At 42.2% G+C, this 21,929-nt stretch overlaps 1 protein-coding gene and 1 long non-coding RNA gene across 3 annotated transcripts; one reads left to right on the top strand and one right to left on the bottom strand.

The window, feature by feature from the left end:
• Nucleotides 1-203: 203 nt before the first annotated feature.
• On the bottom strand, nt 204-20,992 carry LOC119876369. Of its 2 annotated transcripts, none has more exons than XR_005360946.1 (3): nt 20,562-20,987; nt 2,397-2,694; nt 204-265 (listed from the first exon to the last, which is right to left on the bottom strand). It is a non-coding gene; the product is annotated as an uncharacterized LOC119876369 (long non-coding RNA). The 2 variants fall into 2 exon arrangements; XR_005360945.1 differs by lacking the exon at nt 204-265 and adding an exon at nt 15,967-16,083 and having other exon boundaries at nt 1,705-2,694; nt 20,562-20,992.
• LOC119876365 (olfactory receptor 2C1) lies at nt 16,562-17,607 on the top strand. The gene has a single exon (XM_038540606.1). It carries the CDS (start codon nt 16,562-16,564, stop codon nt 17,498-17,500), a length of 939 nt encoding a protein of 312 aa, XP_038396534.1. The 3' UTR covers nt 17,501-17,607.
• Nucleotides 20,993-21,929: the final 937 nt, after the last annotated feature.

Raw genomic sequence — 21,929 nt, 5'->3', positions numbered from 1 at the left:
GTATGATTTCTTATAACTGCAGGTGAATCTACAATTAGGTCACCATAAACTGAATTTAAAAATGAGCAAAACCATGAACAGACACTTCACCAAAAAATATAAGAACAGGTGACTCACCGGTTTAGCGCCACCTTTGGCCCAGGGTGTGACCCCGGGGTCCTGGGATCGAGTCCCACATCGGGCTCCCTGCAGGGAGCCTGCTTCTCCCTCTGCCTGTGTGTCTCTGCCTCTCTCTCTCTCTGTGTCTCTCATGAATAAATAAAATCTTTAAAAAAAAAAGAAAAAATTATAGGAACAGCAAGTAATAAAGAAAGGATTTTTTACATCATTAGCTATTAGAGACACGCAAATTAAAACTAGGATAAGGGGCACCTGGGTGGTCCAGTTGGTTGAACATCTGACTCTTGGTTTCAGCTTAAGTCATGATTTCAGGGTTGTGCTCTCTGGATCATGGGGTGTACCTTGTAGGGCTCCATGCTCAGCGGGGAGTCTGCTTGAGATTCTCTCTCTCTCCATCTGCCTCTGCCCTCCCTCTGCGCATTTGCGCGTGCTCTCTCTCTCTCTCAAATAAATAAATAAATAAATAAATAAATAAATAAATAAATAAATAAATAAATAAAATGAATCTTAAAACTGGGATATCACTACACACCTATTAGAACAGCTAAATAAAATTAAAACACCAAACAGTAGCAAACATGCAGAACAACTGGAAATGTCATACATTGTTGCTAGGAATGCAAAACCATATAAACATTCTGGATTTGTTTTTTTCAGTAGGCTGCACACCCAGCATGGAGACCAACACAGGGCTCAAACCTACTCTCAGATCACCACCTGGGCTGAGATCTGTGGAGGCCAAGAAAATTAAGGCCACTCCACCTCAAGTTTAGCATTAACACAAGTACAGCCATCACAGGCCCCTGTGAATAAGAGCTGAAACTTTACAGGAAAAACGCAGAACGCCCTTGACAGAGAGTCCCGTATCAGAATGAAAACAGAGCTCAGAACGCTCCTGATGGAGACAGAAAGTCCAGTATTGGAATGAAAACAGATCTTAAGAAACTCCCCCACCCTTTCCCCCATATCGGAATGAAAAAATTCCTCCACCTCTTCTGAAAATCCCCTAAACCTGCCCATAAAATCCCAGCTGTAACCCACCCACCTTGGGGTCCAAGTCCCTGCTCCACTGTGTTGGTATACTTGGACCCAGGCTCGAGCTTGTTAATAAACCCTTGTGCATTGGCATCGGTGGCGGCTCCTTGGTGGTTTCTCAGATTTGCAATCTTGGGCATAACAAGATCAAGAGTCAGATGCTTAACCAACTGAACCACCCAGAACTCCAATACAACCCTCCTGGAACATCACTTGGCAATTTACTTACAGTATGATCCAGAAACCCCACTCCCATGTATCTTCCCTAGAGGATATAAAGACATGCTCCCACAAAAACCGAAACACAAATATTTATAGAAGCTCCCTTCATAATCACCATAAACTGGAAACAACAACAGATGAATGACAAACTGTGGCACCTTCATATAACAGAGTATTACTCAGGAATAAAAAGGAACGAACTTTTGGTACACACAGCAACTTGGATGAATCTCAAAAAGCATGATAGTAGTTCAAATGGTTATATACAATATGATTCCACTTACATGGTATTATCAAAAAAACAATTTATATGATATTTTCATCCCTATAGGGATGGAGAGCAGATCAGCAGTGGCCTGGATTAATGGATTGTTGGGGTGAGTACAAAGGAATAGCAGGAAGTCGATTGGATGGGGGTGATTAAACGATTCTCTGTCCTGAGTATGGCAATTATTACACATATCTATACATGTGTTAAAATTCTTAAAAGAAAAAAATCACCTTTACTGGAAATACAAATAAATTTATTATTATTCACACACTGTGTAACTGCCTACAGTTATACAGAGAATCCAAGAGAATAAATAACTAAGTTTAGTATCTTGCTGGATAGGAGATCAATGTATAAATCAATTACATTCCTATATACCAACAAAATTAGAACATGTAATTTATAAAGTTATACCCCCAAAGTAAGTTATTCAATGATTCATCTAACAAAAGATGTGTAGGATCTTTACAGAAAAAAAGATGTCCTAATTAAAAGACATTAAAGAAGACTTAAATAACAGCTTTCGTCGTGGGCAGGATAACTTAAATTCACAGAGACAATTCTTCTCGGTTAGTTTACAAATTCAATGCAGTTCCATTCACAATAATGACAAGATTTATTTTGAAATGTGAAAAGGCTGATTTAAAAATTTAAGTGAAAGAGCAAACGGTCAAGAATAGCCAAGAGAGTCTTGAAGGACAGCAAATGAGGGAATTGAAAGCCTAGAGTTGTTTTGGGAGGAAATTACCATTTACTCGGTCAACTTCTTCAGCGGTTATCAGTCTGTCTATTTTCTGTCATGTCCCGATTTTGATGGTTTAGCTTTCTCGAGAAACTTAATAACTTCGAGATTTTCATATTTATTGCTCTTGTTGCTTACACTATTTCTACAGTATCTCTTTCATTTTCCTTCTTGAATTTGTATTTTATATTTTTTGTATTTCGCTTTTCATTCTGAGCCATGCCAGGGCTTAGTTTCTGTCTTGTGTCTCTATTTCCAACTGCTTGCAGGAGATACTTAACTGTTTCCTCATAAATTTTAAACTCTGAAATAAAAGAATATACATTAAAAAAGAAAAAAAAACCTGAGTATACTAATACAATGAACACCTGTGCAACTACTACCCAATTTAAATACAATCTAACAAGTGCAATTGAAGATCATGGGTGCCATTTCCCATTCTTATTCCTTTCCTTTCTTCTCCAGAGTTTTTTTTTTTTTAATATTTTTTAATTTATTTATGATAGTCACACAGAGAGAGAGAGGCAGAGACACAGGCAGAGGGAGAAGCAGGCTCCATGCACCGGGAGCCCGACATGGGATTCGATCCCGGGTCTCCAGGATCGCGCCCTGGGCCAAAGGCAGGCGCCAAACCGCTGCGCCACCCAGGGATCCCTCCAGAGTTAAACACTATCATGAGTTTGGTATTCATTATGATTTTTTTGGTAGTTCAGAGCAGGGACTCAGGAACTCAGGAATTCGATCACCTGTGTTCATAATCCACCTCCACTTCTTACTACCTCTGCGGCCTTGAGCAATTTACTTAATGTCTAGATTTCTGTTTTCTGTTTTGTAAAATGAAAGTAAAAGAAAGCCCACCTTGTGAGGTTTTTAAGGAAATTAAATAATTAAAGCGTAATATGCCCAGAAATCCTGGTTTTATTAAAGCATTATGTAACTGCATGCAAGTATCAATAAACGATATACAGTGTTATTTTGCATATTTAAGTTTTATGTAAATATTGTCCTACCATAGAATTTTTCTTTAATTAGTTTTGGTCATTTCCCAATTGGAAAGGAAGATGCAAACCAATCTCTTATTCACAGATGACATGATCTTATATAGAGAAAATTCTAAAGAATCGCTACAAAGAGGCAACTATTAAAGTTAATAAACAATTCAACAAAGTTGCAGGACGTGGGGACCCATGGGTGGCTCAGTGGCTGAGCGTCTGCCTTTGGCTCAGGGCGTGATACAAGGGTCTTGGGATCCAGTCCCCCATCAGACTCCCCACAACGAGCCTGCTTCTCCCTCTGCCTATGTCTCTGCCCCTCTCTCTCTGTCTCTCATGAATAAATAAATAAAATCTTTTAAAAATGTTGCAGGATGTAAGATCAAGGTACAAAATCAGCTGTGTTTCTGTATCTTAGCAATGAACAATCTGAAAAGGAAATGAGGAAAACAATTCCATTTATAATATTTCAAAAAGAAAATATTCAGAGAAAAATTTCACCAAGATGATGCAATAGTTATACACTAACAAGGTAAAATATGACTAAAAGCAGTTAAAGAAGACCAAGATACACAGAAGGACATCCTACGTTCATGGAATGTAAGACTTAATATTTTTAAAGTGACCATGCTCCCCAAAGCAATTGACAGATTTAACGCAATCCCTGTCAAAATACCAACTGCCTCTTTATAGAAATGGAAAAGTGCATCCTAAAACTAATATGGAATTGCAAAGGACCGTGAGTGGCTGAGACAATCTCAAAAAAGAACACAGTTGGAGGACTCACTATTTTCAGTTTCAAAAATGACTACAAAGGTATACTAACGAAAACATTGTGGTACTGGCACAAAAATAAACATACATGTATCAGTTGAGAGTAAAATGAGAGTCCAGGAATATGCTATACACCTATGGTGAATTGATTTTTGACAACTGTGCCAAGACCATTCAATGGAGAAAGAATAGCATTGACAACAAATGGTCCTGAGAAAACAGTACGTGGACATGACAGTCAGACTGTGTACTTCACACTATATACAAATATTAACTCAAACTGAATAAGAGACCTAAATATAAGAGCTGGCTCTATACAACTCTTAAAATATGAGGGTAAGTCTTCATGACCTTGGATTTGGCAATGGATTCTTAGATATGAAACCAAAACCGAAGGCAGCAAAAGAAAAAAATAAATTGACTTTATCAAAATAAAATCTCTTGTGCTTCAAAGGACACTATTTAAGAAGTGAAATGAAATCCACAAAATGAAAAAAAAATCCACAAAATGAGAGAAAATTTCACTGAATCATATGTGTGATAAGGATCTAGTGTCCAAAACATATAAAGAACTCTTACGCGCAGGGTTTCAGACTGGATAAAAAAGCAGGACCCATCTATTTGCTGTCTACAAGAGACTCATTTTAGACAGAAGGACACCTACAGCCTGAAAATAAAAGGTTGGAGAACCTTTTACCATTCAAATGGTCCTCAAAAGAAAGCAGGGGTAGCCATCCTTATATTAGATAAACTAAAATTTACCCCGAAGACTGTAGTAAGATATGAAGAGGGACACTATATCATACTTAAAGGATCTATCCAACAAGAGGACTTAACAATCATCAATATATATGCCCCGAATGTGGGAGCTGCCAAATATATCACTCAATTAATAACCAAAGTGAAGAAGTACTTAGATAATAATACACTTATACTTGGTAACTTCAATCTAGCGCTTTCTACACTCCATAGGTCTTCTAAACACAACATCTCCAAAAAAACGAGAGCTTTAACTGATACACTGGAGCAGATGGATTTCACAGATATCTACAGATATCCACAGAACTTTACATCCAAACTCAATCAATGTGATTCATCATATCAGCAAGAGAAAAACCAAGAACCATATGATGCACTCATTGGATGCAGAGAAAGCATTTGACAAAATACAGCATCCATTCCTGATCAAAACTCTTCAGAGTGTAGGGATAGAGGGAACATTCCTCAACATCTTAAAAGCCATCTACAAAAAGCCCACAGCAAATATCATTCTCAATGGGGAAGCACTGGGAGCCTTTCCCCTAAGATCAGGACCAAGACAGGGATGTCCACTCTCACCACTGCTATTCAACATAGTACTGGATGTCCTAGCCTCAGCAATCAGAAAGACAACAAAAAGACATTAAAGGCATTCGAATTGGCAAAGAAGAAGTCAAACTCTCCCTCTTTGCCGATGACATGATACTCTACATAGAAAACCCAAAAGCCTCCACCCCAAGATTGCTAGAACCCATACAGCAATTTGGCAGCGTGGCAGGATACAAAATCAATGCCCAGAAGTCAGTGGCATTCCTATACACTAACAATGAGACTGAAGAAAGAGAAATTAAGGAGTCAATCCCATTTACAATTAAACCCAAAAGCATAAGATACCCAGGAATAAACCTAACCAAAGAGGTAAAGGATCTATATCCTAAAAACTATAGAACACTTCTGAAAGAAATTGAGGAAGACACAAAGAGATGGAAAAACATTCCATGCTCATGGATTGGCAGAATTAATATTGTGAAAATGTCAATGTTACCCAGGGCAATTTACACGTTTAATGCAATCCCTATCAAAACACCATGGACTAGGGATCCCTGGGTGGCGCAGCGGTTTAGCGCCTGCCTTTGGCCCAGGGCGCGATCCTGGAGACCCGGGATCGAATCCCACGTTGGACTCCCGGTGCATGGAGCCTGCTTCTACCTCTGCCTGTGTCTCTGCCCCCCCCCTCTGTGACTATCATAAATAAATTTAAAAAATTTTTAAAAATGGATGAAAGCTCTAAATGTGAGACAAGATTCCATCAAAATCCTAGAGGAGAACACAGGCGACAACCTTTTTGAACTTGGCCACAGTAACTTCTTGCAAGATACATCCACAAAGGCAAAAGAAACAAAAGCAAAAATGAACTATTGGGACTTCATCAAGATAAGAAGCTTTTGCACAGCAAAGGATACAGTCAACAAAACTAAAAGACAACCTACAGAATGGGAGAAGATATTTGCAGACGACGTATCAGATAAAGGGCTATTTTCCAAAATCCATAAAGAATTTATCAAACTCAACACCAAGGAAACAAACAATCCAATCATGAAATGGGCAAAAGACATGAACAGAAATCTCACAGAGGAAGACATAGACATGGCCAACATGCACATGAGAAAATGCTCTGCATCACTTGCCATCAGGGAAATACAAATCCAAACCACAATAAGATACCACCTCACACCAGTGAGAATGGGGAAAATTAACAAGGCAGGAAACCACAAATGTTGGAGAGGATGCGGAGAAAAGGGAACCCTCTTACACTGTTGGTGGGAATGTGAAATGGTGCAGCCACTCTGGAAAACTGTGTGGAGGTTCCTCAAAATGTTAAAAATAGATCTGCCCTACAACCCAGCAATTGCACTGTTGGAGATTTACCCCAAAGATACAGATGCAATGAAACGCCGGGACACCTGCACTCCGATGTTTCTAGCAGCAATGTCCACAATAGCCAAACTGTGGAAGGAGCCTCGGTGTCCATCGAAAGATGAATGGATAAAGAAGATGTGGTTTATGTATACAATGGAATATTACTCAGCCATTAGAAATGACAAATACCCACCATTTGCTTCAATGTGGATGGAACTGGAGGGTATTATGCTGAGTGAAATAAGTCAATCAGAGAAGGACAAACATTATATGGTCTCATTCATTTGGGGAATATAAATAATAGTGAAAGGGAATAGAAGGGAAGGGAGAAGAAATGGGTAGGAAATATCAGAAAGGGAGACGGAACATAAAGACTCCTAACTCTGGGAAACGAACTAAGGGTGGTGGAGGGGGAGGAGGGTGGGGGGTGGGGGTGAATGGGTGATGGGCAATGAGGAGGGCACTTGACGGGATGAGCATTGGGTGTTATTCTGTATGTTGGCAAATTGAACACCAATAAAAAATAAATTATTTAAAAAAAGAACTCTTACAACTCAACCACAAAAAGACAACCCACTTTAAAAATAGACAAAGGACTTGACTAGACATTTCTCCAAAGAAGATACATGTATGGTCAATAAGAACATGAACTGATGCCTCCATATCATTAAACATGGTTGAAATGAAAATCAAAACCACAATGAAATACCGCACCTCACCCACTATATTTGCTATGTTTTTTAAGGGAAAATAACAAGTATTGGCCAAATATGGAGAAACTGGAATCCTGACGCATTTCTGGTGGGACTCTAAAAAGGTACAACCTCTATGGAAATTACCACATGAGCCAATTATTCTACCCGTTATACCTAAAGGAATTAGAAACATGTTTCCAAACGAAAACTCATACATGAATGTTCATAACAGCACTATTTATTTTTTTAAAGATTTATTTATTTATTCAGAGAGAGAGAGAGGCAGAAACACAGGCAGAGGCAGAAGCAGGCTCCATGCAGGAAGCCTGATGTGGGACTCAATCCCGGGTCTCCAGGATCACACCCCAGGCTGCAGGCAGCGCTAAACCACCAGGGCTGCCCATAACAGCACTATTATAATAGCTAAAAGGTATATCCCACCCAAGTGTTCATCAATTGATGAATGATAAACAAGATGCAGTATATTTATACATTGGAATATTATTAATCCATAAAAAGGCATTTAGTACTGATACATACAACATGGATGAACGTTATGCTGAATGAAAGAAGCCAGACCCAAAAGGACATATAGTATATGATTCCTTATATATAAAATATCTGTAATAGGCAATTCCATATAGAAAGGAGATAAGTGAATGGAAGAGGATGGGGGCGAAGGTAGAATGGGGAATAACTACTTTTGGGATACTCTTTTGGGATGATGAAAATATTCTGAAACTAGACAGTGGCAATGATTGTAAACCTGTGAATATAATAAAAGTCACTGGATTTAACCCTTAAGATGATTAAACTTGTGAATTTTATCTCAGTAAAAACTTGAAAGACACTCAAAGTCCTTTTAATTTGGATATTTTTAATTGTAAAGGAATTCATTCTTGTTGTATTTATCCAAGCAATAGAGAAGGCCATTTGAGAGCAAGTTAGTAATCTTTTTTGTGGCAGGGACTACCACTTGACTACTTAATATCCACTCCCCATTTTTTAGTATTACAAAACTTACATTGTTGAGACTGCCTAATGTAGTATGATGTGATGGTGATGTGATGTTTGTGTCCAGATAAAGACTACATTTCCCAGCCTCCTGTGCAATTAGATGTTCTTATATCTAAATCCTCATCAATAAGATGTAAGGAAAGCTATTTGATAGAACTTCTAGGACAGCTTCCCAAAAGAGGCAAAAAAAAAAAAAAAAAAAAAAGAAGCAGCAGCAAAAACATCTTCCACCTTCCTTGTAGCAGTGTGGACAAGATGACTGGAGCACCTGCCACCATCTTAGACTATAGATGGCCTGGAGGATAGAAGTCACTGATGAGGATGGTGGAGTGGGAAGGTAGAAGGAACTGGAGTTGGTGATTGTTGACCTGATACCACACTAGATCCTGATTGTCTATCTCTGAATTTGTTTTGTGTGAAGGAAATTAACCTCCTTTTAAAAAAATACAATAATTTAGATTACTACCTCATACAATGATGAAATCCCAAAGAATTAAAAACGTAAATGTGAAAGATAAAACTATCTGAAGGGAATAAAAGAGGATGTTTGTAATATTAGAGTTTGGAAGAATTTTTAAAAGCATAAATCAACCTTAAGGCAGAAAATGTATTAACTGGATTATATCAAAATTAAGGATTTTTGTTCAAAGGAAGTCAGCATAGATTACAGGGGAATATTATAATGTCTAAAACTGGCAAAGTTTATCTAGAATAGACTAAGAACTACTGCAAATAAACCAACATGCAGAAAAACTAAAAGCAGGCAGAGGATATGAAAATACAACTTACAGAATAAGAATTTTATTGTATTTATTTATTTATTTTAAATTTTTATTTATTTATGATAGTCACACAGAGAGAGAGAGAGAGAGGCAGAGACACAGGCAGAGGGAGAAGCAGGCTCCATGCACCAGGAGCCCGACGTGGGATTCGATCCCGGGTCTCCAGGATCACGCCCTGGGCCAAAGGCAGGCGCCAAACCGCTGTGCCACCCAGGGATCTCCAGAATAAGAATTTTAAAAAGCGAATATATCTGTGAAAATGTTTAACCTCACTAGTAATCACAAAAATGCAGACTACACTGAGATACCATTTTATACCCATCAGATTGGCATACGTTAGAAGATGTGATTATACTAGGTGTGGGCTAGGATGAGGGGAAATCAGAAACCTTCATTTCTAGCTGTTGGGAGTTGTAAATTGCATCAACCCATTGGCAGAATCAGAGGGGAAATCAGAAACCTTCATTTCTAGCTGTTGGGAGTTGTAAATTGCATCAACCCATTGGCAGAATCAGAGAGTGCTCATATGTATATCCCATTTGCCCAGAAATCTCCAGCTAGAACATACCTACATTCATACATACATACATATCTGTGATAGACCCTAATGCAGTCCGTAAGGGGAAATGTTACGTGAATGATCATTTCCGCATTGTTTGTGGTAGTGGGAAATTAAGAAAGGCTATATATTCATCCCTATGAATGAAAAAACATGATAGATGTGTATTCAGTATGAAAATACTAAAGCAAGTGGGTACATAGCAACATGGTTGTGTCTTTTTCTTTTAAGATTTTATTTATTTATTCATGAGAGACTCCGAGAGAGAGGAAGAGACATAGGCAGAGGGAGAACCAGGCTCCCTATCTTTCTAAACATCAACAAGGGACGCCTGGGTGGGCTCAGTAGTTGAGCATCTGCCTTTGGCTCACGGCGTGATCCCAGAGTCCCTAGATGGGGTCTCACGTTGGATTCCCTTCAAGAAGCCTGCTTCTCCCTCTGTCTGTGTCTCTGCCTCTGTCTGTGTCTCTCCAGAATAAATACATAAAATCTAAAAATATACATACATAATAAAAAGTACAACATAAATGAAACACCTGAAAAAAAAGAGGTTAAAATGTAAGTATAATGAAGTCTATAGCAAATACCATGGATGTCAATTTAAAACATTTACCTGTATAAGATACATGATGTTTTACACGGGTACAATTAGACCCACTCACTTAAACATGTCAACCACAGGAGACACAGTAGGTGTCTATGGGTGTGGAGCAGAATGAGAGGGGGGATGGGGAATAAACTGGAAAAGTAAATAAAATAAGATTCAATTAAATCAAAACGAGAAGTATTATAGAGTCCAAAGACAGCTTGGGTAGTGTTCCACCGACGTGCCATCATTTACTGAATTCCCCATTTGTGTTCATTGAGATTCTTTGATTTTTCTACCATATCCTAGCTCTTTGCCTTGGACGAGTTATGTAATGACTCCGAGCCTTAGTTTCATGTACAGCAGGAATAATACCTACCTGATGAGGTCGTCGTGATGTTTGTAAACTGCCGAGCACAGCATCTGGCACAAGCCAGCAAGGAGAGCTAATGACTATGAGACATTTACAGACAGACCTACAGGGAGGGAAGCCCCAGTCAACAGGGCCCATGCCGATATTGCTTCTGGTCGGACCCCACCATCACCCGGCACACGATGTCCCCTCAGTAACAAGTCCTTTGAATGACAAGGTTTGTAACTCAGCAGGTTTTTTTTTTTGGGGGGGGAGGGGTAATTTATCTCCATAACATATAATTGCCTGATGACATCGCCAGTCGCCTTTTATGTAGTTATTTGGTAGCATTTATAAGTGATTGCTCTTCACACAGCATGGTGTCAGTGTCTAAGGCTCACGCCCCCATTCCTGGTTTATGTTACAGCCAGAGTTAGTGGGAATTCCTTCTCCTCCTTCCCTCCCGCAAAACTCTCAAGGATGACATCTCCCAGAGGATGAGTCAAAAATATTCACTGCTTCTGCACAGGGTGGCTGATTTATGCCCAGTGAGGAAACAAACACTGGGCTGACTGCTGTTTAACACTAAGCATGTCATATAACCACTTCATGCTCAGTTTACCCAACTACATAGTGAGGATAAGACCACTGCTTCAACTGCCATAGAAAGCATTTTAAAGATATTCTTGGGATCCCTGGGTGGCGCAGCGGTTTGGCGCCTGCCTTTGGCCCAGGGCGCAATCCTGGAGACCCGGGATCGAATCCCACATTGGGCTTCCGGTGCATGGAGCCTGCTTCTCCCTCTGCCTCTCTCTCTTTCTCTCTCTGTGACTATCATAAATAAATAAAAATTAAAAAAAAAAGATTTTCTTTTTAAGCAATCTCTACACCCAAAGTGGGACTCTTGAACGCACAACCCTGAGATCAGGAGTCCTATGCTCCAACTGAGCCAGCCGGGTGCCCCAGAAAGCATTTTAAGAACTGAGTTAGATCATATGGATGTACCTTGAGCAGGATAAAAATATGTATCACTAGTAATGAGTTAAGGAATGTGGTTATTCTTACTACTATTCAATTAGTAGTGTGTCTTTGGGGCGGGACTGAGGTGAAAGATGGAGTGGGTTCTTCGGGGACAGCCTTTTCCCCATGTGGTGGCCACACAAATGCTTTGTGCCAATTATCTATGGGGAACCAGTGTGACCCCTTGGGCTTTGTAGAATGAGCCAGAGCCAGTCGGGCTTCCAGGAGGCAGATCCAGTGCTCCTCAGATGGCCAGCGCCAGCCCCAGAGATAAAAGCCTGTGCTCCCAACTAGTGGGCTGAGGAGACACTGCACAATTCAGTCTCCTCACTAATTCCTCTCTCTCTCCTTCGTGGTCCACCAGGGATGGTGTGATGGATTCAGCAGCTTCCTGAAGCCAAAGGTATATTTCCTCGAACAATCTGAACACTTTCATTAATAGAGACTTCAGGTATATGAGAGGCAAAGGGGGAACAAACATGGGGAAAGGAGAGAGAAAAGAGAGTGTGAAATGTAAGGCTTTTTAGAGGTGATTTTGCAATCTTCCCGCAGAAGAAGGGTTGGAGGTGACATGGCCTTAGAGCCCCAAGCCCATCTGTGACCTTCTCCATCAGCTGTGAGCAGAGACAGGAAGCAAACCTATTTGAACTATGAAGAGAAATTGTAAAGCTACAAATGACGGACTCTTTAACAAAGTCATTTGTATGATGATCCAGGAGAGGAGCTGGGAAAGTCTTAGTCTGATGAGAATAAAGAAACAAAATTCTTTAGCATGCACTCCAGTCCTAGGAACAGTGTCCTCAATAGAAGGAGGTCTGGGAAGACTTGGGTATAGCCCTCAGGCACACAAATTTCTAGGCACACCTTCCTCTCAATTACCCGTGTTTTATCGTGCTGAAATCTCAAAATGTGCAGTCATAATTTCCCTTGCTTTTAACTTAAGCCCATTTTGCTTTTCGAGAGCACCTGCTGTGCATGGACACATCTTTAAAATCCCCTCAGTAGTCGGGCTCCTGGCATGGAGCCTGCTTCTCCCTCTGCCTGTGTCTCTGCCTCTCTCTCTATCTCTCTCTCTCTCTGTGTCTATCATGAATAAATAAATAAATATTAAAAAAAATAAAAAATAAAATCCCCTCAGGATTGTGAAGACCTTAACTGGAAGAGAAAACAAAACCACACCTGCTTTAATCACTTGTTAAAAGAAGGAATGTATGGCCATTCTCCATGGGAACTATTTCATCCTGCTCCCTTCTCTGTAAAAATCAGCACATGTTCCATGTCTCTTAAGCCATCAGGAAAATGAGGTAAGACCTTCCACTAGGAAACTGCCTGGGCACTGCATGGCAGAGAGCGGCCCTCCTGGCCCTCATGTCAAGCACTCTGCTTTCCCTTGGTGACACCCATGGCAAACTGCTGTCAGCTTGCAGAGAGATGTAGCCTGGAGAGCTACTCCTGGAACACCATGCTATCCAGCCATTTCCATTCTGAGTTTGTGGTGTTCAGTTTGTATACCTATGTGATATGCCACCATACATTTAGCCCTTGATGAGATCCTATGCTCATTACAACTGCTGCCACTTGAGCCACGCTCAGGTCCATGCAGCCAGGATTTTTGTTCTAATAGTAGCATCAGAAACAAATTTTAAGGGAGTGTGATTGTCTTCCCTGACTTTAACTTCAAAAGTTAAAGTCCCCTCCAGACAACATTTATTCCCTGAATTTCTCTTTATAAGTTTATCTTAAATGTTTTAAAAAGAGTTTATTTATTTATGAAACACAGAGAGAGAGAGAGGCAGAGACACAGGCAGAGGGAGAAGCAGACTCTGTGCAAGGAGCCCGATGTAGGATTCAATCCTGGAATCACCTCCTGAGCCAATGCCAAATGCTCAAATGCTGAGCCACCCAGGCGTTTCTTAAATTTAAGTATTTTTTTCTTAGCTGTGATGCCTCTTTGGTGTAACTATTTCCGAAACTTTAGTTTGAACTCTGTTACCATTTGGTTTACTGGTCCTATTTTACCTCTTTTAAGATTCAAACTCGTTTATCTCTGAATCTCGAATTCTGAGCTTTGGGGATACAATTCCTGTTCACCTGATTAAATACCTTAAACTTTCCGACTGGAGAGATTTTGTCCGTATTTCACCTCAGACTCTCATCTACACAGTTTGTGTTGTGTTGTGGTTCTCGTCTGCCATACTGCCTCGATCTTACTCTCCACTGAAAACCCCATTTCCCATTCTGACCATGAGCTCAAGAAAGATTAACTTTGAACTTCCGTGCAGAGTCCGGCACAAACTGAGCTCTCTAGTATATCACTGCCAACCATCTCCCAGATAAATGAAATATTTAAAACATATCTCAAAACTTCTCTACCAGGATTGGGAATTTAGAATTGGGCTTGTTTCCTTGCTTTTGATGATTCCCTTCCCCTTTAATTTCCTCAGGCTATTATTAAAGCAAGGCTTGGATGCTGAGAACTGGGAGCTCAGGGGCAATTTTGATGATAGGAGGCGGCCCAGCCCAAGTCCAGCTGTGACACCTAATCCATGAGTAGTCAGTTCACAGTTGTGATATTGAGAGGAGAAACAAGGCAGAAAACTGGGTGAAGGTGGACAATTACGATATTCGGGATTCTTATTGGGACACAAGTCGTGGCTGCTTTTCTCAATATCCTGAACATTCAAACCAAATTCACAGCCAGGCCAAGATGGAAACCATCTACCCATCATCATATGAGCCATTCCTGAAACTCATTCTGTACCCAAACAGCCCCTATCTCGGCATGCCCCTGGCAAAATTGCCCCATAAGTGGCGTGCCCTTTGCATTCCATATTCTCTCTAGGTTCCTCTTAAAATGCAAGTAGTGCTGCATCAATTTAACATTCCCAAATTATGGGAGAAGTAAGAACCAAGGGAAGAGACCCTTTGAGGGAGGAAAACACCCTGAAGAGCAGCTGAGTTGCTGAATATAACCCTGAGGCTACAGTCCTGCTGCCTTGGGGAGTTTGTCAAGCTCAGGCCAAGAATCTGGGTGTTCTGGCATTTCCTTCTGAACCGTCTGGTGACCAAAGTTGATAGCTTCCCACTCTAGGTACCGCTTTTTCCTTTTCTGTTTTGGTTGGTTTGTTCCTGGGGTAAAACCCATTCCATATGCATAGAGCACCGTCTGAAAGGCATTCTGGCATCCCTGACCTGCCACAATGCATCAAGAACCCATTTACCAGACAGTTAATGGAAGAATATGGGTGGTGTGATCCTGGACTCCCAGGATCAAGTCCCACATCAGGCTCCCTCCAAGGAGCCTGCTTCACTCTCTGCCTATGACTGCCTCTCTCTCTCTCTGTGTCTCTCATGAATAAATAAATAAAATCTTAAAAAAGGAAGGGGGGGACGCCTGGGTGGCTCAGCGGATAAGCACCTGCCTTCAGCCCAGGGTGTGATCCTAGAGTCCTAGGATTGAGTCCCACATCAGGCTCCCTCCATGGAGCATGCTTCTCTCTCTGCGTATGTCTCTGACTTCTCTGTGTCTCTCATGAATAAATAAAACCAAAAAAAAAGGGGGGGCGGGGGTGATGGGCAGTGTCTGCCTGTTTCTTCCTCCTACGTGGATACAAGAGGAAAAACACTTCTACTACTGGAGGTATGAGATGGATTTCAGAAAAACCTTCTGAACTGAAATATGGGCTCACTATCAGATGGTAGCTCAGTTCCTCAGCTCCATTAAGTTTTAAATGAAAAGGATAAAGCTAATTCCACTTGAGGTATAAGGCAGAGGTTGAAGGATGGTTGAAACATCCTGTGAAATCCTTATCATCCCTGACCTGGATTGATAGAAGGATGCTATTGGCCCTAATTAACAAGAACTAATATTTGTGAGATGTTAGAATTACTCTACAGTTTATGCTGGGGATGGTGGTCGTATAACTCAAAGCATCAAGGATCCCTCTGAAATCATCCAGTCTTTTACTAATAATTGGTACCCATTAAGCTTTTTAACCCCCTTTGGATAACTGCTATTTATTTCTTTAGCCTGTTCCAACTAAACTTAATAGGTTTATGTGAAGTTTTATTTATCCTTATTTTACCTCATCTTATTTTTTTTTACCTCGTCTTAACTTACATGTTTGTATCTTCTGTAGTTGATAAGTATATATTCTCTCTTTTCACTTTTTGCCATAATTTAACTGACTCATCATATTCTTCCATAATCCCATCTTTGTAGATCACTAGTTTTCACCTGGGAGGGGAGGGATTTGGCAGAGATGGGGAAATGTTTATCAGAAACTTCTGGAGAGCTTTTCCAAATATAGTGGGTCTACTTCCACCCATGAACATATCAAAACTTTGGCTTGGTAAATGTCTACTTTAAGACTTTCTACATGTAATTCCAATGGTCAACTCCCTCTACCCTGTTGTAACCACTTTGCTGAACTGAAGATCCCTAATCCTTTTGTTCTTCATAAGGCACTTCTTTCATTGCAGCAACAGCTCACAGTTCACACTGGAAGGGGTAAAGTTTCCACTCATGTGAGACAGTGGTCAGGGATTGCAGTCAATATTTGTAGTCACAAACATTAAATTGGTACCTAAATATGATGCCCAGAAAACTATCAGACCCTCTCTGATGCAGAGCAGCCTTATCTAATACCTTCTTACTTGCTTTTTCTCAGTGGTTTTCCCTGGACAGATTCTTCAAGTGAAAGAGCACAGTCAGAATGCCAGAGGCCAACGACAGCTTCCTGGAGGGCTTCATTCTGATGGGTATATCTGACCATCCCCAGCTGGAGATAATCTTTTTCATGGTCATTCTCTTCTCTTACTTACTGACTCTGCTTGGGAACTCAACCATTATCCTGCTTTCCTGGCTGGATGCCCGGCTCCATACTCCCATGTACTTCTTCCTCAGCAACCTCTCCACCCTGGACCTTGCTTTTACTACTAGCTCAGTCCCCCAAATGCTGATCAACTTATGGGGACCAGATAAGACCATAAGCTATGGTGGCTGTGTGACCCAGCTCTATGTTTTCCTCTGGCTAGGGGCCACTGAGTGTATCCTGCTTGTGGTGATGGCGTTTGACCGCTATGTGGCAGTTTGCCGGCCCCTGCACTACACCACCATCATGAACCCTCGGCTCTGCTGGCTGCTGGCTGCCATTGCATGGCTGGGTGGCTTGAGCAACTCTGTGATCCAGTCAACCTTCACTCTGCAGCTCCCCTTATGTGGGCACCGGAGGGTGGACAACTTCCTGTGTGAGGTACCTGCCATGATCAAACTGGCCTGTGGAGACACGAGTCTCAATGAGGTTGTGCTCAATGGTGTCTGCACCTTCTTCACTGCTGTCCCACTAAGTGTCATCCTGATCTCCTACTGCTACATAGCTCAGGCAGTGCTGAAGATCCACTCAGTAGAGGGACAGAGAAAGGCCTTTAATATGTGCCTCTCACATCTGGTGGTGGTGTTGCTCTTCTATGGCTCAGCTATCTATGGGTATCTCCTTCCAGCTAAGACCAGCAACCAGGACCAGGGCAAATTCATTTCCCTCTTCTACTCTGTGGTCACACCAACGGTGAACCCTCTCATCTACACTCTGAGAAATAGGGAAGTAAAGGGAGCACTAAGGAGGCTGCTAGGAAAGGGAAGATCACTTGGCTGAGAGAAGGGAAACTCCATCATCACTTATATTCTCATCTACTTTTACTCATTCTCACTCTGGCCAAATGAACATGAGGAGTACCAACCCTCATAAACCCAAGACATGTTCCCAACAACCCTAACTTTTAATACATGGCTAGTGTTATTTCTAATATCCTATGCTATTTACGAAAAATCCCGTGGACTACAGATAAGAGTGTATCTGATCAACGGTCAGAGGCTGTTGACTTAGTACAAACCTAATTCAACGCACCGTTTGTCGTCCACATGTTATTTATTTAGTGTAATAAATGTTACATGTCTTTGTATTTCTAGAGAATTCTGTACTTTAAAAAGCAGTTCTTGTGGATCCCTGGGTGGCGCAGCGGTTTGGCACCTGCCTTTGGCCCAGGGTATGATCCTGAAGACCCAGGATCGAATCCCGCGTTGGGCTCCCTGTGTGGAGCCTGCTTCTCCCTCTGCCTGTGTCTCTGCCTCTCTCTCTCTCTATCTCTATGTCTATCGTGATTAAATAGATAAAATCTTAAAAAAATAATTATAAAAAAGATAAAATAAAAAGCAGTTCTGTGTGCAATAACTTTATATAGTGATGCTATTATTCCAGAAAATCAAACCAGGTATGATTAATCCCCAATGAAAACTCACACAATTCATCTTTGTACCCTTTCCATTCCCTTTCTCCATCTCAGTCTCTTCTCAGTATTTCAGCCTGTCTACCATACTTCCTATCCTCTGTCATCTTGTTTACCGTCCTTTATGTCTACATGCCACTTTCTGCTTCATCCACTATTTAACGAGAAAAAAAGAATTTTATTTTCCTTTGAATCAAAACTATTTATTGAACTTACCTCCTCCCAAGTCCCACCCATGAAATTTGTTACCAGCATTTGAATATATTATTAGTATGATTACTGAATTATGGGATGCTCTGAGATTCCTTAAGCAAGTTTAAGAGCATAAAAGCTATCCATAAAGGATGTCCCCTGCCTCCAGATCTATTTTCTCAGGCTTAACATTCCTGGAAGTCAGCCAGCACACCATGAGTCACTTTGAGGAACTCAGGTATTGGAATCAGAATGCCCATATGCGATACAGCATGTTACTAGACTTGCCATGGGAATGAATACACACCTACTACCAGAGCCATGACCTATTTTCTCAGTTTTCCACTCAGTAATATTTCAAGTGTGTTTCCAGGACTACCCAAGTACTGGCATTATCTTGGTGCATTTATCAAAGTCCATGGACTTGCTGGTTCAGAATTTTTATTGGTCAGCACACTTAGAGTAGATGAAGTTCTCAGACAGCAGGATTGCAAAGACTAATAAGCTCCTAAGTTAATATATGAAACCAGAACGACGGCAGCCCCGGTGGCTCAGTGGTTTAGCACCGCCTTCAGTCCAGGGCGTGGTCCTGGAGACCTGGGTCGAGTCCCACATCAGGCTCCCTGCATGGAGCCTGCTTCTCCCTCTGCCTGTATCTCTGCCTGTCTGTCTGTCTCTCATGAATAAATTAATAAAAACTTTTTAAAAATATACAAATAAATAAAACGAGAACGACACTGGATTCATTGATGAGAAATATAACTACCAAGGAGACTGGGCAGTCATATTGTCTCACCAAACCAGTTACATTAATAAATAACTTGGGAGGAAATAAGAGGAAAATAGGGAATCTTTAAACACTTTGCAGTAATGAAGATCTCCCTACTGAAACACAGAATACTTTAAATCTAACTTGGCATTAGGGGCACAGTAAAACATACTGGGCTTCTTCTACAATCACACTCTGCTCACTCCCGTACACACACTCTCTCTCTTTCCTAACCATGTAGCTGTCTCGTTACATTGGTCTCTGACTAGGGAGACAGCAGAGAACTTAGACAATTTATGGCATGAGGAGCTAAGAGGCATTCTGAGTACTCTGGAAGAAAATGGGATATGGTAACTAGTGGATCTGAGCTCTTCAGCCCTCCTTTTCATTACCTGTAAAATGAATAGAATGCCAGGCAGGAACACTGTAAAATCATATAGGTTATGTGTGGGGGAGTGCTTTGTGGAAACTGTTCCCGTGTTATATATAACCAAGATGAAGGGGATCTCTGGGTGGCTCCAAGGTTTAGCGCCTGCCTTCCGCCAAGGGCATGATCCTGGAGCCCTGGGATGGAGTTCCCGGATCGAGTCCCCCATAGAGCTTCCTGCATGGAGTGGGCTTCTCCATCTGACTGTGTCTCTGCCTCTCTCTCTTTCTCTCTGTGTCTCTCATGAATAAATAAAATTTTTAAAAAATAATAATAATCAAAGTGGAGGCTTTCGGAGGGAGGTTAATCAGTCTATTTCACTTCCCACCTCCCTCTATTTATACCCTGATCCAGTATACTCCTTCACTGGACAACCAGTGTCTTCATAAATGATGGATGAATGAGCAATCCAGGATAAGGGCAGAGAGACCACGGAGAAGTCTCCACTGTTATGCCCCTCAAATTCCACATCCCAATCTATCAGCTCCCTCTTCAAAATATATTCAGAATATCCCAAATCAAGGATGGGACAGCCACATAAAATTAGAAAAGTATTTCAATGTCCACCAAAATGGAAATGATTGATTGGATATATTGCGGTACATGACTACACGAAACAACCTCAGGTTAAAAGGTGTGGTCGTAATATTGAAATAGAAAACCTTCAAGAGGGCAGCCCGGGTGGCTCAGCGGTTTAGCGCTGCCTTCAGCCCAGGGCGTGGTCCTGGAGACCCCGGATAGAGTCCGACGTTGGGCTCCCTGCGTGGGGCCTGCTTCTCCCTCTGCCTGTGTCTCTGTCTCTCTCTCTCAGGAATAAATAAATAAAATATTAAAAAAGAAAAAAAAGAAAACCTTCAAGATTTGGCAAAACTGCACAGGAAGGTACAGAAAGATATACAGACAAGTAACAGTTATTTCCTCTGGCGAAAGACTGTGGTTCGGAAATAAGGAACGGGGAGACTTTTTCACCTAAGAAGGGCTTGCGGTACTCACGAGTATTAAGAACGACAGGAGGAAGAAAACACCGGGTTGGAAAGCTTACTTTCGTCACGGTAGTCACGGAGAAAGTCTTCGTTTCCTCTTCTGGAGGATGACAACGGCAATACTACTGACTTCAGAGGACCGTGGTGAGGATTACGTAGAGTGAACGCGCCCCCACTGTGCTAGCACTGCGCCCAGCACACCAACAGCACGTGACGGCCTTGGACTACGTTTGCTGCGACGCCTGTACCTGAGGTGAAGGAAAACCGCCGAAGCCAAGCAGCGGAAGCGCCGGCCAACAGATAGAGCAGTGAGCAACAGGGAGCGGACAAACGCCAAGGGCGCCGCCCAAGTTCCCCCGCAGTCTGACTGAGGACAGGACGCCAGCGGCTACCACGCGCCGATTCCTCGGGAAGAATGGCGGTTGGTTAGCGGAAGGGCGGAAACCAGACGACGCTCCTTAGCTCGCGCCTGCGTCCTCCGCGCCGCTCCTTGAGGCCTTTCTGGTGCGCATGCGCCGGGCTTTCCGAGCATTCCGGCATGCCGCGCGGCCGCTTCCGGTGCAGCGCGCTGGCTAAGATGGCGCGGCTGGTGAATGGACTGTGTGAAGCTGACTTCTGCTGGGAAGGCCCCGAGCGCTGCGGCTCCTCCTTCTCCCCTGCAGCTGTGGCCTCCCATCCCCGAACTCAAAGACCACGAGTGGCCGCAAGCTGGGCCTCGCCCCTCTGGGGAGCCAGAGGGAGTAGGTGGCCGGCGCGCCACCCCGTCTCCCCTTGGGGCACCGGTCCAGCATATCCTGGAAGATTTTTTTTTTTCAGCCCTTCCCATGTAATCAAGTATCTCTTGAAGGAGGGAGTAAAGGAATATGTTCTCCAGCTCCTACCTGTCTCCTCTAGACTATTTGGGGCAGTTGACAGGCAGGAGTTAGGAGCTCTGGTACGGACTTCTCTTGTCTGCACAGCTGACTGGAGCATGAAATGAGTGGAGGGGGCAGCCCCCTCCTTCCACAGGGTGGCAGGCAGCAGTTGCCCCCAACTCCCTGCCCACAATACCCTGGGAGTGGGAGGAGCCTTCTAGAGCAGTCTCATTCGCATCTGCATTCCTTGTTCTTTCTATTGACCTCCATTTCCTCATTCAGAAAAACTGGCTCTTGGAGGAGGCCTCCAAAGCCTTCCCTAATTGATCCATTCTGGGCTGCCTCTCTGTTCCCACCATGATGTTCAGTGAAGCCCATCTGTTTGCCTTCCCCTAGGCTCTGGAAAAGCATTCTTTTTACCACTCTGTGTAGAGAATGAAGCCTGGGACTCTGGGAACTGCGCTGAACAGGCTGTCGTGAGGGCCGTGCTGGGGACAGTGTGTGCAGGGAAATGTGGGGGGCCCAGGTAAGGCTCTACTGTAGGAAACACTGACATGTATTCCTAGGACTTGC

This window comes from Canis lupus, chromosome 6 (genome assembly GCF_011100685.1).
Source record: "Canis lupus familiaris isolate Mischka breed German Shepherd chromosome 6, alternate assembly UU_Cfam_GSD_1.0, whole genome shotgun sequence".
Lineage (NCBI taxonomy): Eukaryota > Metazoa > Chordata > Mammalia > Carnivora > Canidae > Canis > Canis lupus.
Note: the sequence above shows the minus strand (reverse complement) of the source record. Positions and strands in the feature narration are given on the sequence as shown.